The following is a 17,299-nucleotide window of genomic DNA, read 5'->3' on the forward strand; positions in this document are numbered from 1 at the left end:
AGCTTCTTACTGTAGCATCTGAACATCACAGTCCATCTGCTGACAGGAGATGGAGCACCAAAGTTTTCTTTTCTGTTTATGTCAGATCATGTTCTTGACAAAGCCTCACACACATACACACACACATATCCCCCATCCCTCTCAGCTGGGAGTTATTTTACAAAGGAGTTAATTACAGGGGAAGGTGACTTAGACCAGTATGTACCACAGTTTGAAGAAATTAGTCTGTATAGCAGTCGTGCTATCCCCGTTTATAAGCCTCAGTTTCATCAGCTGTAGGAGGTGTCAGTGGGGAAGAACAGTGTGATTTAAGTTGATTCAGGAAGATGCATCTTTGCTTGGGAAAAAAGAGGACCCAAGCTGCAAATACTCAGAGAGTCCTGAAGTCTAGGCGAGCCTCTCGGTATCGGCAGGCACAGCACAAGGGCTCTCTCACCCCTTCTTTGGGATGGAGAGCTTCCACAGTTTCCTCTAGCACTAAAACCTTGGCTCTAAAACCCTAGCTTGTTGGAAGCTACAGCCTCGTAACCGTGAAGGAGTTTTGTAGTTTGAAGCCCCGTTATTTATGTCCTAGTGTATATCTTCTCCTGAGAGCCTTATGAACAAAATGAATTGCAGCAGACATCACACATTCTCGTACAGGCATGTTTGCCTCTTGTGAAGTCTGCAAAATCATGACCCAAATGTACGGTGAGATAGTAAATCCAAGAAACAGCATGCACAAAGCCTAGTCAGAGACAAGAAGGAAGGATAAAGCAACCCGCTGCAGCCCCCAGCAGCTTTTCTTGCAGACGCTCTGAGCCCAAGAGCTGGAGATGCTTTGGGAAGAAGAGGCCAGCTGGTGCCTACTAGCCCCACTGGTGCTGGGGGCCCTCATATACTGGAAACTGAAGCGTTTCGCTCTTCTTTCCAAATGTCATTCTTTCCAGACCCTTGCAGACAGGCTTATTTCTAAAGAGTGGAAGAAGACGGAGTCGGTGAAAAGGTGTCTTGCTTACTGTCAGCTAGGAAACTCTGAAAGAGTACGTACCTTTCAGACCGATGCTTTCAACATGTATTGATTCCAGTCCATGTTCTATAATTGTGTATTTTATTCTCCTCTCTAAGCCATCCTGCCTGCAGTCACTCTTTCCATGTGCTGTTAAGGCCTCCCATCGTTTCCCACCCAGCTAGAAAAGGCAATTTTTAAACACCAGAGCTCTTGTTGTGGCACTGGCATAGGGATGGTATCTTCTTTAGGCAGAGCCCTCCTGAGCAGAGGGCTGTGTCAGCACACAGACACCCACAGGTAGATCAGAAATCTCCCAAAACAAGGGCTCCCTAAAGGAGTATTTTGGGAGACAGGAGGGCAGGAGCGCCCCTTGCAATCTATTTGCAAATTGTGAGCAAGGTATGATTTTTTGAGGTCTGTCTGGGACCCAGGATTTTTGTTTGTGAGTCATCTTTAGTCAGAGGATTGTGCGTGTGTGTCAACAGGTGCAAGGAGTAGGCAGCTGAAAGGTGATCTGTGGTTGTGAGTGGAAGTTACGTACACGGTGACTACGTGAGATAAGAGCCTTTTCTGTTCCCTGGGTTGGATGAGCATCACTGGCAGAAGTAGGTTTCTGGGGCAAATACTCCTTTTCACAAGTTCCTAAAGATGATTTCTGCAAATATTTCCTACTTGACATTTGCAGTCACTCATGTCAATATGATCCCGTCCTGGAATGTTGACTGGAAACAAACACAAAAGTGGGCATGAGCTCAGCTGATGTGGATACAGTTTTTAATTTAGGCTGATTTTCATGGTCATCATCTTTCACGTAATTATCCAGTTCTGCTGAGAATTAGTGATGTTCCAGGAGCTTCATTGTTTCCAAGAGTCGTAATTTTTTTGTTCTCTGTTAGGAAGTGTGTTACCAGAGTCACTGGTGTTTGTGTCTACTGTCTGACTCTTCCTACCAAAATCCTGCCTCCAATTGCTTCTAACTTAATCAAAACTTAATGATTTGGCCTAAAAGCTCCCACAGCAGTTTTTTGCCTCTGGCTGTTTTTATAATACTATTTTTTTAAAGTTCATCTGAATCAATTAATCTTTTTCCAAGAATGCAGCTAAAACTAAGCACATTTTTGTTTTCTCCATGTCAGAAAAAAAACTAACGATGTCTTTTTTTTGTAAATTCTGGTGCACTGTGCTGTGGAGCAAGATCATCAGCCTTGTAGTGGAGCTGGGCTTTGGGTAGGAAACATGCTTCATGCTTTTCCTCTGAAAAATTATCTAAGAACAAGCCTTAAGGAGCTGTGGCTCTCATTCGCTCAGTAGTGACAGCTTTGATTTTCACACCTAAACACACTGTGGCTTTCACGTGTTCTGGGCATGTTTCCAGCCAGGTCTGAATTCGCTCTTCTTGCAGTGTCCATTTACCCCGGTAGATGGTCCAGCCTTGCTTGGGCCCAGGCAAAGTAGGGGAGCACATTGTTTGATGTAACTACAGCCACAAGAAAAGCAGTATCTGGGGAAGCAGCATAAGTCTGAGATAAGAAATCTGGATGTGGCAGAAACTTTGTCTGAAGACTGGGGAGTGTGTTGCATTGAACAAGGGCTTATGAGTGGGTAATGGAGATACAAAGGTATTGCATGATTCGGGGCATCAGCTGAGGCCAACAGGACCTTCATCTCCAAGCTGCAGAAATATTAGACAATGCTAAGTACTCTCTAAAACTCAGGCTTAGATACCTCAGAGTGGCTGTTGTGCACTTGGTGCCTCTCTGTCTCAGTTTGCCGCCAGTACAACATGAGCAACAGTGGTGCCTCGTCTCGATACGGCTCAGTGAATGCTGTGGGAAGTCCAGAGGACACTGCTGAACCAAGTGTGGATGTCATGCAGTACATAAGAATTGCCTTCACTGGACAATGAGAAGAAAATGGAGACCTGTTCACCAGGGGTAGGGGGTCAGGTATACATGATTCAAATACCCATGAAGCAAGAATTATGTTAGAAAAGAAATAAGAGGAAAGACACAAAAGCCCTTCACACAGTGCTCTCACTGCTCATCCTCCTGTGTCCAGTAGGTATGTTTGGTCCTGGTGTTGAGTGCAATCGTGGTGCCAAGCAGCTAGGGGCCATCCCCAGTCCATCAGTGCTGGTGGAGCCACACCACTCTGGGTGCCACCCACGGCCACAACAGCACGAGGGGCAAACATCTTTGAAAAATTTGGTCCCGGAGTGGTTTTATAAAGGAATTCAGTGCTCAGGTGATGGTAGGAGATCTATGTCTTGGCCTGGTTCGGTCATCACCAAGTGCGGTGACCAGACCCCAGTAACTTCAGTGGTCAGGGTTGAGTGGCTGGAAAGTCCATGCAGGATGGGCAGAAGCTGTGGGAGTGCGGCTCACCGGGAATGGGCAGGCTTGGGGGAGAAGTGAACCGCAGAGGTGGAGAAGCAAGCAAAGATCAAGTTCTCTTGGCTCATGCAAACCTACTTCAGGTTTGTTTTCTTTTTCCCCTGGTGACAATTAAATGTGCTGCAAGGTGAAGTGGTCCTCAAGTGAAACGAAATCCCCCTTCCCTTCTCCGAGCTAAGAGTGCATAGCATGCTGAATTGCTTGACAAGCACAGTTTACCCTTTGAGCAATTCACGACTCCCCTCTTGCAAGTAAGAGCACACTTTTGTGGATGTTTTCCTTACTCAGTACTACCTAATGGATTTTTTTTTTCCTTAATAACTTCAATTTGCCCTGCATCTTGCTATTCTCAACTCAAAATGAAAAACCTTAGTTGCTGGCTGTGAATACAATTCATTATTCATTTGCCAGAGGAATCTTAGGCACATCCATCCCATTTCCTCTTAGTGCCTCATTATCAATAAACCTTTGCCTCACTGCTTCTGTAAATCGTTTTCATGCCTTTCCTTTGTGTACCGTGTGCTTATGCTCTTGAACAAATGTCTCATGAGAGTAATTGTCCGAGTCATGCAGTATTGTTTTTACTCCTTGATAAGATGACAAAAATTCATTAAGAGGAGATTATTGAACTACACATATATAATTTTTTGATTGAAGAAAGCATCGCGCTTAAACCATGAAGCAAGAGGGTTTCCCAGTATTTTCCTAACCACAGCAACTTGCATCAGTGATTGGTATCATTCAAAAGATTTAGATTACCCTGGTTCCCATGGGGAACATGTACCTTCTCTGTGCTGTGATACGAAGGACGTGGAGCTAACCCTCCAGAGATAAAAGTGCACTAAGCTGGGGTTAGATTTCGGGGCCGAGGAGACATGAGGCAGAGATTGAAACATCCTTTCCGTCCTCCTTGTTGCTTCAACAGAAAGAAATGCAAGGTGTCTGAGCGTAGCACCCACGATTGATCGTGGGCTCCCATCGGAGGCTGGAGTGGCACTGGCGGTTCCCCACCTTGGTGGCTGCTTTTCATGGCAAATGCCAGTGGTGAACGTAGACCCAGACCCAGCCTCGGGCAGGGGAGGACCAGCTGCTGCAGAGGCTGGAGGGATCCTACAGAGGCCAAGAGTTTATTAAACTTCAGTTTAACTGGAGCTGAAATATGTGTCTCTAACACAGGGTGGCAGAGGTTAATGGAGTCCTTTTTGTAGACGTTTTAAGACACTCTTTGGGGATATGTATAAGAAGACTGGGGTGTGCTGAATAACTTAAATAAATATTTGTTTATACTGTGTAAGGGGCAATTGGAATTTCCAGGCAAGGCAATCTTAGACAGATTTTTTCTTTTGTGCCCTTTCTCCCCAGCAACAGCATAAACATGCTGCAGTTCATGGCCAGGCCTTGCAACACAGCTATGCCCCCCCCAATGCCTCGAAACAGCTCTTGTGGTCAGTGAGACCTTGAGGCCACTGTCCACCCCCTGTACTGCCTGGGGGGGGCTCATGGGGACCGAGGCTGACAGCCCCTGGCTAGCAGGGATAGCTGCTGCCCTCAGACCCTGTCGGGAGTCCAGGCTCTCCCCTCTCCCTCGGCACGAGCATCTCCCAGTCAGGAAAACCCCATGGGGGCTGCAGCATCTTTCCCAGTCTCATGATCCCATGTCAGGGAGATTTGTTGCAGTGGGTGACCTGAGCAAGGGAGCGAGGTGGAGTGTAGAGGTTGGGGGAAACAACCTGCCAACTGTCAGGTTTGCTGTTAGTTATTTTGTCTTCCTTCTTGGTTGGGAAGTTCCCAGTTTGGTTGTGCTGCTTCTTGCTTCAGTTTGTGATTTTGCTGCCCTCTTTCTCTCTGCCAGTAAAAGCTGATGCCAGTCTGTCACCTGGCCCCAGGGACTGTGAATTGGTGGGTTTGGTAGCTGAAAACCTAATTTCTTTCTGGACTACTTCTAAAAGCCTAGTGCTCGTAGGAACATTAGCAATTCCCAGACCTGGCCAGTCTTGAGTCTTGCAATGTGCAGTCAGAATGGAAATAAGTTTTAGCTGTGCTTCCAAGAATGGGCAGGTTTGGGGAAGGCTGAATGTTTTTCTTTCCTCATCTGGGTCTTTATTTACTAATCTGCTGTGTAAAACTGAAGAATGGCAGAACAATTTTGTTAAGGAACCTGGCCCAAACTTTGGCCCAATGTTTAAACTCAACCCTTTCCATGGTTCAGTGAGGTTCAGCCAGTTTTGTGTGTTTTTTTGTTTTTACTCCAGCTTCCCCATCACTCCTGCACTCCAATTTCCAAGCAAAAATGGTAGTACTCAAGTTCTGCTGAGATGTGCTGTACTTGGGTAGCAACAGGGCTGCTGCAGCATCTCACCCATCCACGTCCCCAGCTCTTCTCTGTGGGGATACCTGGGGGCCCAAATCATGAAGCAAGAGGAGCAGCACAGGAGCTGTGCTGGGGGGATTTGTTGGGGCTTGTCTGACTGCCCATCTGAAGCACACAATGCTTCCCTTTAAGTGTAAGGGTAGTCCAGGGACACACATACGCTGCAATGCTTTGCTGGATTAGGGCCGCAGGCAGAGTCCGCTCAGACGCCTCTCTGGCCGGTGCCTGCAAGCCTTTTGAAGTTCGTCTGTCACTAATTTGAACCAGGACTCCATAATGCAGAGGCAGCTGAGCTCTTGCTCAGCTCGTGACAAAATGGCTCTAACCTCCCTCCTCCTGCCCCTCTGCTCTGCCAGTTACTTCAGGTTGCAGCTCCAGCCCTGTTACCAGCAGCACAAAACAGGCAACTGGAAGTCACCTCTGGGAGGCAGCTGAACTTCAGCAATGCATCACTGCCTCTGCTGCAAAGAGGTTGCTTTTGCAAAGCAGACAGGCAGAAGAATGCAGAGAGAGACAGACCAACAGACTAACGAACCAACCAACATCACAAATGCTGTCCAGGCAGGCACAGACACATAGGATGGGGTGATTCACTTTCCAACCTGGCAGCAGGGAATTAAACTGTGCCATAGCCAGACATCAGAGCAAGGCTCAACTCCCTTCAGGTGGTTTTGCCTCGCCAGCCTTCCCCACCAGCTGGAAGGAGTGTGCCCCTGTTCTCCTAGATGACTGATTTATACGTGCTGTCATACATAATGGCTGGTGGTGCCTCGCTTGGTGTGCGGTTCACATGAAAGGCAACACACATTGAGACTGTGGAAGGATGCACCAGTGCCTCATGGCTCCCTCTGGCCCTGACAGAGTGGATGCCCTGCTCACCCAGTGTCCAGCCTTGAATGGAAATTGTAGGGGAAATGTTCCAGGTGTGTTGCAGGGAAGAGGGAGGCGCTGACTGGCAGTGGGGGAAAGCTCTGGAGGAGATGACAACTTGCAGTGAAGAGCTCCCTTTTGTCTTGCAGTGCTCAGGAAAGGGATCTTTTCAGATCCTCGTGGTGGCCAAAGGGCAGGGGTGAGGTTAAGGCGAATACATAAATCTGTATCCGATGGGAAGGCTTATGGTCTTCCTTTCCGAGTAAGAGCTTAGCCCTAAGCCCTTCATCACCCTCGTCTGTCACTCACATCAGAACAACCCTCAGCATTTCCACAGGCACTGAATGGCACTGTATGCCATCAGCCTCAGAGCTGCCCAGCTCCTACCTTTCCCTGCTGCAGGTACAGGGCCTGGCTTCACAATGCCTCAGAGCAAGGAGGGTAGTTGAATCCTGGCTACCTTAAACACTATTGTCATGCAACTCAGCTTGATAGGGGGTTTGGAAGCTTCAAGGTTTGTTTCAAGCTGGAGAGAACTTCCTAAAAGGGGAGGAGCAATCTTGCTGTATCTAGATTTTTCTAAAGGAAACACAACCTGGAGAGAACTGGATTATCCTAAAGTAAGGCAGACAGGTGGATGAGGCAGATGCTCCCCCATGTGCCAATGGCCAGTCAGTGAACGAGGCCCCATATTGCGTCAGTGCATCAGTGTGTGCAAAACTCTATAGCGCATGTCTGTGGAGAAGGAAAGTCTTCAGCAAACAGCATGAGGACCTGCCTGTTCTGCCTTTCATTTACCCAAGGATCTGTGGACCCTTTTGGAATAATTCCCAATGAAGACCTACGGACCTGTGTGTAGGTATGAGTCTACAACTGAAACTATACCATTCAATATTTTGTCCTATATTAGTGATGCTGATTTTTTTTTTTTCCTTATGAGCTCCCATATTTTGACTTATTCAGCATTAAGCCCAGTCTTCAGAGCATTTAGGTGCTCACATCTGGTTCTGAGGGACCTAAGAAAAGCCAAGACCCTCAGGCGACCATTGCCACGGCAAGGCAATGCAGGATTGATTGTTTTGGAAGGAGGAGACTACTTATCCAAAAGGTATCAAATTCAGAGCCAAAAGAAAACCGAAAGCCCTTTCAAGCCCCCTTCTAGTTCTTGCCTGCCTCGTCCATCTTCCTTGGTAAGCAAGTGCTGGGGATATATCAGTTCAGAGGTACTAGGTAGCTTTTGGTTCACATACACGGTTTTAGGCAGAGACACAAGCAGGACATAACAGAAACCCACAATTATTTCCCAGCTGTTTATGACATGCCTAGAGTGGGAAATAAGAGAAACATTTTAAAATGCAGTAGCTGATCCATCTTGACCGTCATACTTTCAAGGAGGACTTCACATATAGCCTGGCATGCTGAAAACCTGTAACTGACTACCCTCATGCCTGGGGCTGCCTGTGTGGGGTCTACTGAGGGTCTGGCTGCCACTGAACTTCACAGAGGTGACTGTCACCTCCCTTCTCTGACACTTAAAAAGCCATTTTCTGGCTGGTCCTGGCACTGCAGAACATATCCCCAAGGCATTGTGTCATCCCCCGTGGCCACTGAAGACTTTTAGGTGTCAGAGAGGAGAGACCCAGGTCACTAAGAAATTCATGAGTTCACCAGAGAGAGCCAAGATGCCCAGCTCCAGAATATTTGGCATAAACAATAATCTCCTTTCAAATTCAGTAGTGAGGAAGCCACGGTACGCAACTGAGCAGTTTCATTTTCTCTCTGTGGAGGCAATGGCAGTATATTTTCTTGCTCTTTCTCTTTTCCTATATCGCGTTCTGGGAGCCAGAAAGTCAGCTGCAGTTACAGCAGGTTGCTAGAAGCATTTTTGTGCCTTTGAAATTTGCTCATCAGCTCTTTCCTGCTGTTCAAATGAATGTGCTACATGAAAAAGGACTTGGGGCATAAACTGTGCCTTTTTAGTCTAGCTACAGCTTCTATGCAGAGTTTTCAGAATTGATTTGTTTATATAAAAGCCAGTTTTGTTAATAACATGAAAAAGGAGCAGGCAGTGCATGTTGCATTTGTATAGATGATGCTGAGCTCTCCCCAAGTAGCCACAGGGTGTGTGAATTCAGCTACTCAGACAATAAAGCTATATGTGCCCTCAAAAGCAGATGTCTGTATTGGAAAAAAAAAAGTCCAGAAAAAAAAAGTTCAGAAAAAAAGCAAGAGGAACAGCAACTTCCACAAATGAATAATACACACTCACACATGTTCCCCAGGCTTGCTGCGATGTAAAGTTCTCAGCAGCACTAGAGTTAATGTTTATCAAGCTGTCTGTCCCCAAACCCACACAGTGATTTATTCCAGGAGAAAGTAACCAGCCAGGCACAAGAGGGTTATGTACAGCCAGGGCTGAGGCGGTTTTGACTCCCAGGGAACCATCTCTGAGGCACACAGAGCAGAGACAGAGCCAATGACTTAAGCTATATGCTGGCTGCAGGGCCATCAAAAGCCTATGGACCCACCAGTGTTGTGTGGCACCTTTGGCACTGTCCTCAGACTGCCTTTCAGGAAGAGAAGGAGTTTTTGAGAGCTTTCTGGTCCAGGACTTAGCGTTGCTCCTGCTGTTCGCTTTGCTCAGAAAAATAAGTCCCTCGGAAGAAAGGAGCCCGAGGTGTGGTCAGGAGGAGCACAGTGGAAAGAAACACTCCTCTTCTCCTTTCATCCTTTTACAAATAGGCTCTTCTGTAGGAATTTGCTCTGTCTGTAATTAGCTCCCCAAGGTGGCCAGGTATTTCACAGCTGTGAGTTTCACTACGTTCCCCCCCCTCTTTGCTGCAGAGCCTCAGGAGGCCACAGGCAGCAGAGCAGCAGTGCCAGCAGCTTTGGTCAGGCTCGGCAGAGATGGACGGTGTCCATGCAGGTGAGCATATTCGTGCAGTAGTCTCCTCAGCACAAGGGGAAGTCGGTGCATGCCATGCCATGAGCAGAGGAGTTGCCTGCAGCATGTTCCAGCCTTCCTTCAGGTTCTGCAAAATCAACCAAACGAGCTCTCTGGCTGAGATGGATGGACTGACATGCTTTCGTACAGGAATGGGCTCTGCTTTATGCAAACTCAAGCGAACTGGTGCGGTGTCCAGCTAGAGCAAAGTCAGCTTGGTGCATCCACATGGTGATGGAGAGTGGGGTTATTTCAAAGAGACAGCTTTGGCTGTCCAGCTGATAGTCTGGACACAAGGCAATGAACATGTTCATCCTTATCCAGAGTTGAAATGGAGATGCTCTAACCAGTTTCTGCTTAGCAGCAAGGGTAACTGCAGCTTCCATAATGATGCCAAAGGCTTGGTCTTATGTAGACTTCTACCACCTGCATTTAAGAGGTGAATGCTGCCCAGTTTTACTCTTCAGTTGGGCCCAAGAATGAAAGTATTATTAAGTATCATTGCTAATAAAATCAGTGATGCCACATTCAGCTAAAAAAGTGTGGGTCTTCTCTTCATCTTTAAACTCTTCTCTACATCCACAGACTGCAAGAGCGCTGACTCCCTGAACAGAAATAAACTGAAATATTTGGGCCTTTATATGTCTAAAATCCAGCCCCTCCGTTTTATCCTATATAACCCAAAATATGTATGTTTTTCAAATGATAGCCGTGTGCTGACTTCTAGACTGCAGTGACAGACCGGAGGCAGAAGGCTGCAACAGGCAACTTGGGAACAAGTATAATGGCTTCAGCATGTGTTAAGGCAAGATCACAAGGACTGGATAAGGTTACTATGGCTGGCCAAGTCCTGGAGGTTTGCTGGCTGGGCTGTGGTGCAAATCTTCCTTGGTAAGAATTGTAGAATACGTTGCTCAAACTCTGTCTAGGCAAAATTTTAGCACTGGTATTTAAGCAAGAATTGAGAGAATGACATTAAGTGCCAGAACTGGATTTGAAAAGTCATCTTAAGCATCTGCAGTAGAGTTTTGGGTTTGTTTTTTCTTAAAAAGCATCGTTGCTGTGAAATGTAAGAGTCGGACCATGGCTGTGCAGGCAGGGACACGCACCATGAAATGGACAGCATAGGACACCATAGGGATCTGAGGATGGACAGGGGAGAAAATCCTGCACCTGGGCAGGAGGGCAAAAGACCCCTACATCTTTTAGTGTGGGAGCAGAGAGGCAGCCTTGTGCAGCCACATGCCGCACACTTTACATGTGGGTTGGCTGCTGCCAGGCAGCCTCTGTGAGCCACCATGTGCTGGTAGGTGTCCAGGTGTCCCAGGCTACATTTGGAGCCCCACAGGGCTGAGATAGCATGGGGCTCCTCACTGAAACCGTCATAGCTTGGATGAGATGCTGGCAGAGCAGTACATTAGCAATGCCAAAATCCTGAAGGCTTCTTTGCCTGGAGCCAGCGGGGAAACAGCCCTGTGCTGGCTATGTCCCTGGGTTGTGCTGGCTACGTCCCTGGGTTGTGCTGGCTATGTCCCTGGGTTTTGCTGGCCATGTAGCTGTCTTGCAGCCCTGTAGGCTGTGGGGCTGCCATCACAGGAGCTATGGGAAGGAGTCTATCATGAAGGAGGTGTGGCTTGTCATGCATGTGTTGTGCAAAGGAGACTGACCATTTCAAGCTGGGCCCAAAATTGTCTATTTCAAATGCTCCACTCTCCATGGCCATGTAGATGCACAAAGCTGCCTTTGCTCTAAATTAAATTACGTGGATAATACTGTGCATAGCGAAGATTTTACTTCATCACCCTCCCAAAATAGCAGACGTCAGGAACAAAAGAGATAGGAGTTGTGAAGGCAAACATTGTGAGGGCATGGTTAAAATGGCCGCTACCTTCAGGACAGTGTCAGCAGAGCAGCGTGATGCCTGGCTGTCCCAGGTGCTCACTGCATGGCCATATGTTCAGCATGGTCTGCATCTCCTGCACCCCCTTCCTCCTCCATGGGATTCCTAGGACAGACACGGTGAGATCAGAAAGGCATGTCCCCTGTGAACTGGGGATGCAGGCAGCTCTCCTGCCCAAAAGTGATGCTCAGGGCCCATGTGCCCTGCTGTCCTGGGCTGTCCCTGCCCATTAGCAATGGACACAGGGTGACTCAGGGAAGGTCTCGGAAGTGCTGATGGTCTAGCAGGCGGCCAAGGCACAGGGAGAGCACAGTGTAAAGTGTGGGAAGCCAGAAAATATCCTCCTTCTACTGCTATGAGGGCAAGGACAGAGTCATAAGCAGTGAAGGAGGCACCAAGTGATCCTGTCAGGCTTGTAAGGGTGCAATGATGCTCACATTACCTCCTTGTCATGGAGATCTTCACAATATGTAACTCAAGGTCTCTCTAGGCTTGATTAGAAACAGACACCCCAAACTTTGCACTGAAACTTTGAGGCCATCTCCAGTTACAGGAAGTCTGGGCATATCCATATGCAGATGTATGCAATTTGTTTCACTTCATCTGTTAGCATGACTCTTTTCAGCTCAGCAAGCCTGTTTCTAGGGAATGAGAGTTACTTCTTGGGATGCTCAACTGAGGGTGGATGCATGCCATCCCCTCCCTACGCCACCACCGTCCATGGTCCCTGCCTCTTGCCCTCCATCCCACTGTTGCTGCCCCTCTCTCGGAGGCAGCTCACCCCTGCCAGTGCCCACCCGCTGCGTGCACAGCAGGGACCATGGCTTGCTCCTTGGGGCTGACATCTTGTGGTGGAGATAACTATCGCTGCTGAAAGCCCTGGGCCCAGCTCCCAGCTGCAGTTTGAGCTATGCAGTGAACAAAATTAGATCAGACCCAGAGCTTTTCTGTGTCTGTGTCTGTGTGTGTGTGTGTGCAGACCTTAGCTAGCTGAGCCGCTCAAGCAGGTAAGAAATGGCAGAGGAGTTCCCAAGGAAAAGCCTCAGGTCTTGTGTTTGCTGCTGCTGGAGTCCTGGGAGGTAGGGAGGCAGCCAGTGCAAAGGCATGGGGGAAAATGTACTGAGCTTCCTGACATCATAAATAATAGAAAGAAATGAGGAAACAAATTCCTGGAATACTTTTATTTATTTATTACTTGCCTCTACTGACTGTCATAGGTGGTAGTCCATTGCTGCAGACTTTCTGGAACTGTTTTATTACCAGTAGTTTTGCAAATAATAAATACCATGGCTGTAGCGTATGATTTACCCAGGTTGTGGGGCAGGGCACTGTCCCAGCCCACTTTGAATGGGCCTGTCCACCTGCATCCCCCAGAAGCGGTGGGGGAGATCAGCCAGTCAGAAAGTGCAGGTGCACAGAGGAGGCAAGGTGGCAGGCACTGACTTGGACACCCGTCCTGGTGCCCAGGGAGCACACATCTTAGCAAAATGTTCCTAAGGATCAAAGCAAAGAGAGTTGAGATGGATAGACAACATCAGACTTTGCTCATCTTTACAGCGAGCTTCTCAAAAGCCTGAGAACAGTAGTAGAGAAAGTGACAAATCTGAAAAGACAGTAGGGTGGCAGTGGCAGATAGCTCCTGCATCTCCTGTGCCTTCACCTCAGGTCTGCCTTCCACGCCTCTATACTAACTGGGAAATTTTTTCTCAAATCCCTTTCGTATCTCACCCTCCCAAGCTTAAACCTGGACCTTCCTTGCCCTTGTGCCCAAGGGTGACAGCTACATTTCATCCTCTTGTTTTCATCCCAGTCAACTCGACACAGTCTTTCAGCTGCACGAGTGAGAAAAGGACGAGGATACATACACCTTCTCACAAGCCGTTCACGTTTTTTTTGTCTGTGAAGCAATGGCAGAGCCAGTCACAGAAGGGCTAAGCTGTAAATATACCATGAATTAGGTGAAAGGATGTTGTAATGAATGCTGGAAAAGATGGGGATTTCCAAAGACACAGGCTAAGATGCCTGAGTTGGCATTAATGACCCTGGATATGACACTGCTGAGCGAAAGCTCCCGGTGCGGACATCACTAGCTGGTGGAGCTGTTTCCCAGAAAGACAGGTGCTGGATTGAGAATATTTAAAAATAGGCTAATGTGAAATTTTAAGAAAAGATTAGCCAGTTGGCATGCTCTTGGCTTGGTAATGAGAGCACGGTTAGGAAGTACCACTGCACCCTTTCCTTCCTGGGCCTTTAGGAACTGAGTATGGTGGCTCAAGGTTAAACCCTGCAGTAGGTACCACGTTTTTTTGTCCAAAGATCCCAGTCAGAAATGTGGGCAAGTGTGACACTGGGCTGCACAGCATATGCTAAGTGGGCCAGTTGCCCACACAAATCCCTCTTTTTCTGGTCTGGGGACAGCCCGCTGCACAGACAGCCACGGCCACTTGCCATGGATCCCCACCAGTGTCCTGCTGGTGTGGTTAATGAAGGAGACACTGCTCTTGCTGGAGACAGGAGGTGGGCAGGAGAGGATGACCCATCACAGTGCCTTTGCCTGTGCCTGTGGATACATATGTCCCATGACAGAATATCAAAGGTGGTTCTACTCATAGCTGCTAAGCCTTAGAGAGGCAGTGGCTGAAGTGTCCACCTCCTGCTTTGCCATACTGTTTTCGTATGTCATGGCCTGTTAATTATTAATTGCTCAGGGCAGTCAGGCAGGAACAGCCTCCCAGGCTTGCTGTTAGAATCCTCTCATTGCTCTCTGCCCCATGCACAGGCTGGCATGTTTCCATAGGTGTATCACACCAGCCTTTTCTGTGGCACCAAGTGCTATTCATAGTCTCTTTGCCAAAAGTGATGCAAGTCCTCTCTGAAGGCTGTGGGGGTGACTGTGGGTGTCAGTCAGCAACACCTCTGCTGACACACCACCATTGCCCAGGGATGCACAAATAGAAAACAGATCCCACCAAGTGCCACGTGTTGGGGCTGCTGTGTGTCCCTGGTTTTCTACCATGTGTTATTCAGTAGGGGAGCACGGATGGGCTCATGACTGGGGACCACCCTCTGAGGCCTGGGTTCGGGCCCCTCTGTCCTCAGAGACCTCCCCTGTGGCCAGAACCAAGTAATGTAGGGCTCCATGGGGTTCAGTCCCACTGCCCACAATAGGGTCTTACTGGTATACGTGCATGTAAGCATTCCATATTTCCACCGGGCTCCCGGAGGCAGACCGGGAGGATCCAACAGAGCTCACTTCAACCTCAACTTCCCTGGCTGTGCTGGCATCTGTGGGCTGCGATCAGCCCTCCTGCCATGACAGCCACCTCCTCCCTTGAATGCAGACCGGCCAGGTGCCCGTGCTGCCCCTGAGCTGAGGGTTGAGATCTCTGAGGTTGAGGCCAACACCTTTCCTGCACCCAGGGTAGCCCTCTGCTTCACCTCCCACCTCTGCCCAGGGTGGTGTCAGCCTGTCTGCCTGTGTTTGGGGACTGCTCCCCTACAGCCATGGCTAGCGCTAATTGGTTGAATCAATTAATTTGTCAAAAAATTTACATCTGTTTCATTCTCTCTCTCTTTCTCCCCCTCCCCACACTGCTCAAACCTGCCTTGCTCTCCCCTCTCTGCCCTCCCCTGCCCCAAACAGGTAAGGAGAGCAGTTTGGGAGAGGCTGACTTGCAGGCGAGCTCTGACCCTTCGGGAATGGACAGCAGCTACCTCAGCGTGAAGGAGGCTGGAGTGAAAGTGCCCCAGGACAGGGCCAGCACGGACCTCCCCAGTCCCATGGACAAGGCCGACTCAGAGAGCAACAAGGGCAAAAAGCGGAGGAACCGCACCACCTTCACTAGTTACCAGCTGGAGGAGCTGGAGAAGGTCTTCCAGAAGACTCACTACCCAGACGTCTATGCAAGGGAGCAGCTAGCCATGAGGACAGACCTCACCGAGGCTCGTGTACAGGTAAAAGACGGATGGCCTGGGGCTGGGTGAGGGGTGATCTAGCTGCAAACAAGACCCTGCTCTCTGGGGAATGAAACCATGAGCCCTGCAAATTTGTTGTGCTTCGCTGTGCCTGAGGTCCCCTCCAGCCCCACCACAGCCTGCCAGCAGCTGAGCTCTACCCAGAGCCCGTGCCGTAGGCTGGCACACCTCTCCAGCAGGAACAGGATGGGGAGGCACGTCCATGTCCAATGCTAGCATGGTCTCCTTTATTTGGGCTGCTGTCCTGAGCTCCAGTGTTCGTAGAGATACCTCTTGTCCTTCAGCTCATGGGGCAGCAGGCTGGTAAGCCTCACTGTCACCCTAAACAAAGCTATTACAAAACCTGCTTTCTTCAGGAGACTCAGCAGGAGACACAGGTTCATTAGTCTGAGTAGGAGCAACTGTAGGAGTTTCCTACAGTATGGGCTCTTTCTGGCAAGGTAGGGATGCAGAGGTGACCAGGACATTCAGTACCAGAAAGCATGAGGCAATACAGGAGAGGCAGTTCTTGTTGCCTGCTTGGCTAAGCAGGCATTGAGACTGCACGAAGCCTGGTGATCTGAAGCAAAAAGCTGCTCCCACCACCTTGAGAGGAGCAGGAGAGTCAAACAGCTGCAGTGCCATCTCAACTGCCTCCATCCACACGGGTGCCAGTTCCCATGAACTAGCTTCCCTGAACTAATGTGGGGGTCCAGCAGAGCCAAACTCCACATCAAAGGAGCAAATGATTCTCTGAGTGCCACTCTTTACTCTGTCAAGGTTAAACCAAAGGCCTGGCAGAGCTCAGAAGCATGTGCAAAAAAGGAGCACCATCACTTGGAGCAGACATCCACCTTGATGACCATCAAAGGTCCTGTTGAAGATTAGGCTCTCATTCTCCAGACTAGCTAATCCTGTGACTTCCATCTGCAGGCATTTCTCAGCTCACCACCGCCAGAACCTGCATTAGCATCAAGAATAGCTGGTCTGTGGAGACATCTGATTGTATCTCTTATACCAGAAGACTCCCAGGTCCCAGGCAGCCCAGCTCGCCCTCTGCTCTAACCTTTAATCGTTGTGTACAGTTGAAGCAGTCAGGCCAGCATCCTTGCCTAAGTCCATTTTAGTCTGTACATTTACTTCCACTTTCAGCTAGATGCAGGATTTTTCTTGTCTGCTCGCCTAAATTGATTTTCAGGGCTGGTGTGCTCTTCTTCCTCACAGCTGTTTCTCTTCAGGCCAGACACGACTGCATTTCAATAGAAAGCAGCGCAATTCCCATTGGTCCTGGACATAGGGTTCTGAGCACGGGCAGAGAAGGCAGCACTACAAACATTAGTGCTTTACTTCTGCCACTGGACTCAGACTTTGATTTCCCGAGACACATAACCGGCGCTGATGGGGTCTCCTGGGAGGCCCGAAGCAGCATCAGGTTACTGACTGCCCAGTGCCTGACATTCCTTTCGCTCAGGAATGAGAATGAGGTGCTGGAGGGCTTCGAGTTCCTCCTACTCTCTTCTGAGCCAGGGTGTGCATCTAGCACAACCCAGCTAGCCTGCAGCGCTGGCCAGCAGAGCCAGGGCAGGCGAGGCAGATGCAATCCACAAGCTCATTACAGATGACCCATGATCACAGGGTTTTTTTGGGTTTTTTTCCCCACTTTACTACTGGATAACACCGCAGGGTACCTCCCCAGGCACCCAGGAGGAAATCTGGCAGAGGGCACAGCCTGGGGGTTTTATAGGCTCATAGAATCATAGAATGGGTTGGAAGGGACCTTAAAGATCATCCGGTTCCAACCCCACTGACATGAGCAGGGACACCTCCCACCAGGCCAGGTTGCTCCAAGCCCCATCCAACCTGGCCTTGAACACTG

The 17,299-nt window shown here is 49.0% G+C and overlaps 1 protein-coding gene across 1 annotated transcript in view; it reads left to right on the plus strand.

The window, feature by feature from the left end:
* The window catches only part of ALX4 (ALX homeobox 4), a 40,054-nt gene that overhangs the window by 13,373 nt on the left and 9,382 nt on the right, over positions 1-17,299 (plus strand). Inside the window, exon 2 of the mRNA XM_086463226.1 lies at positions 15,113-15,423. Coding sequence (XP_086319352.1) covers positions 15,113-15,423 — 311 coding nt within the window. The remainder of the gene's footprint in view (positions 1-15,112; positions 15,424-17,299) is intronic.

The sequence above is a fragment of the Leptosomus discolor genome, chromosome 3 (assembly GCF_034619465.1).
Source record: "Leptosomus discolor isolate bLepDis1 chromosome 3, bLepDis1.hap2, whole genome shotgun sequence".
Taxonomy (NCBI): Eukaryota; Metazoa; Chordata; class Aves; order Leptosomiformes; family Leptosomidae; genus Leptosomus; species Leptosomus discolor.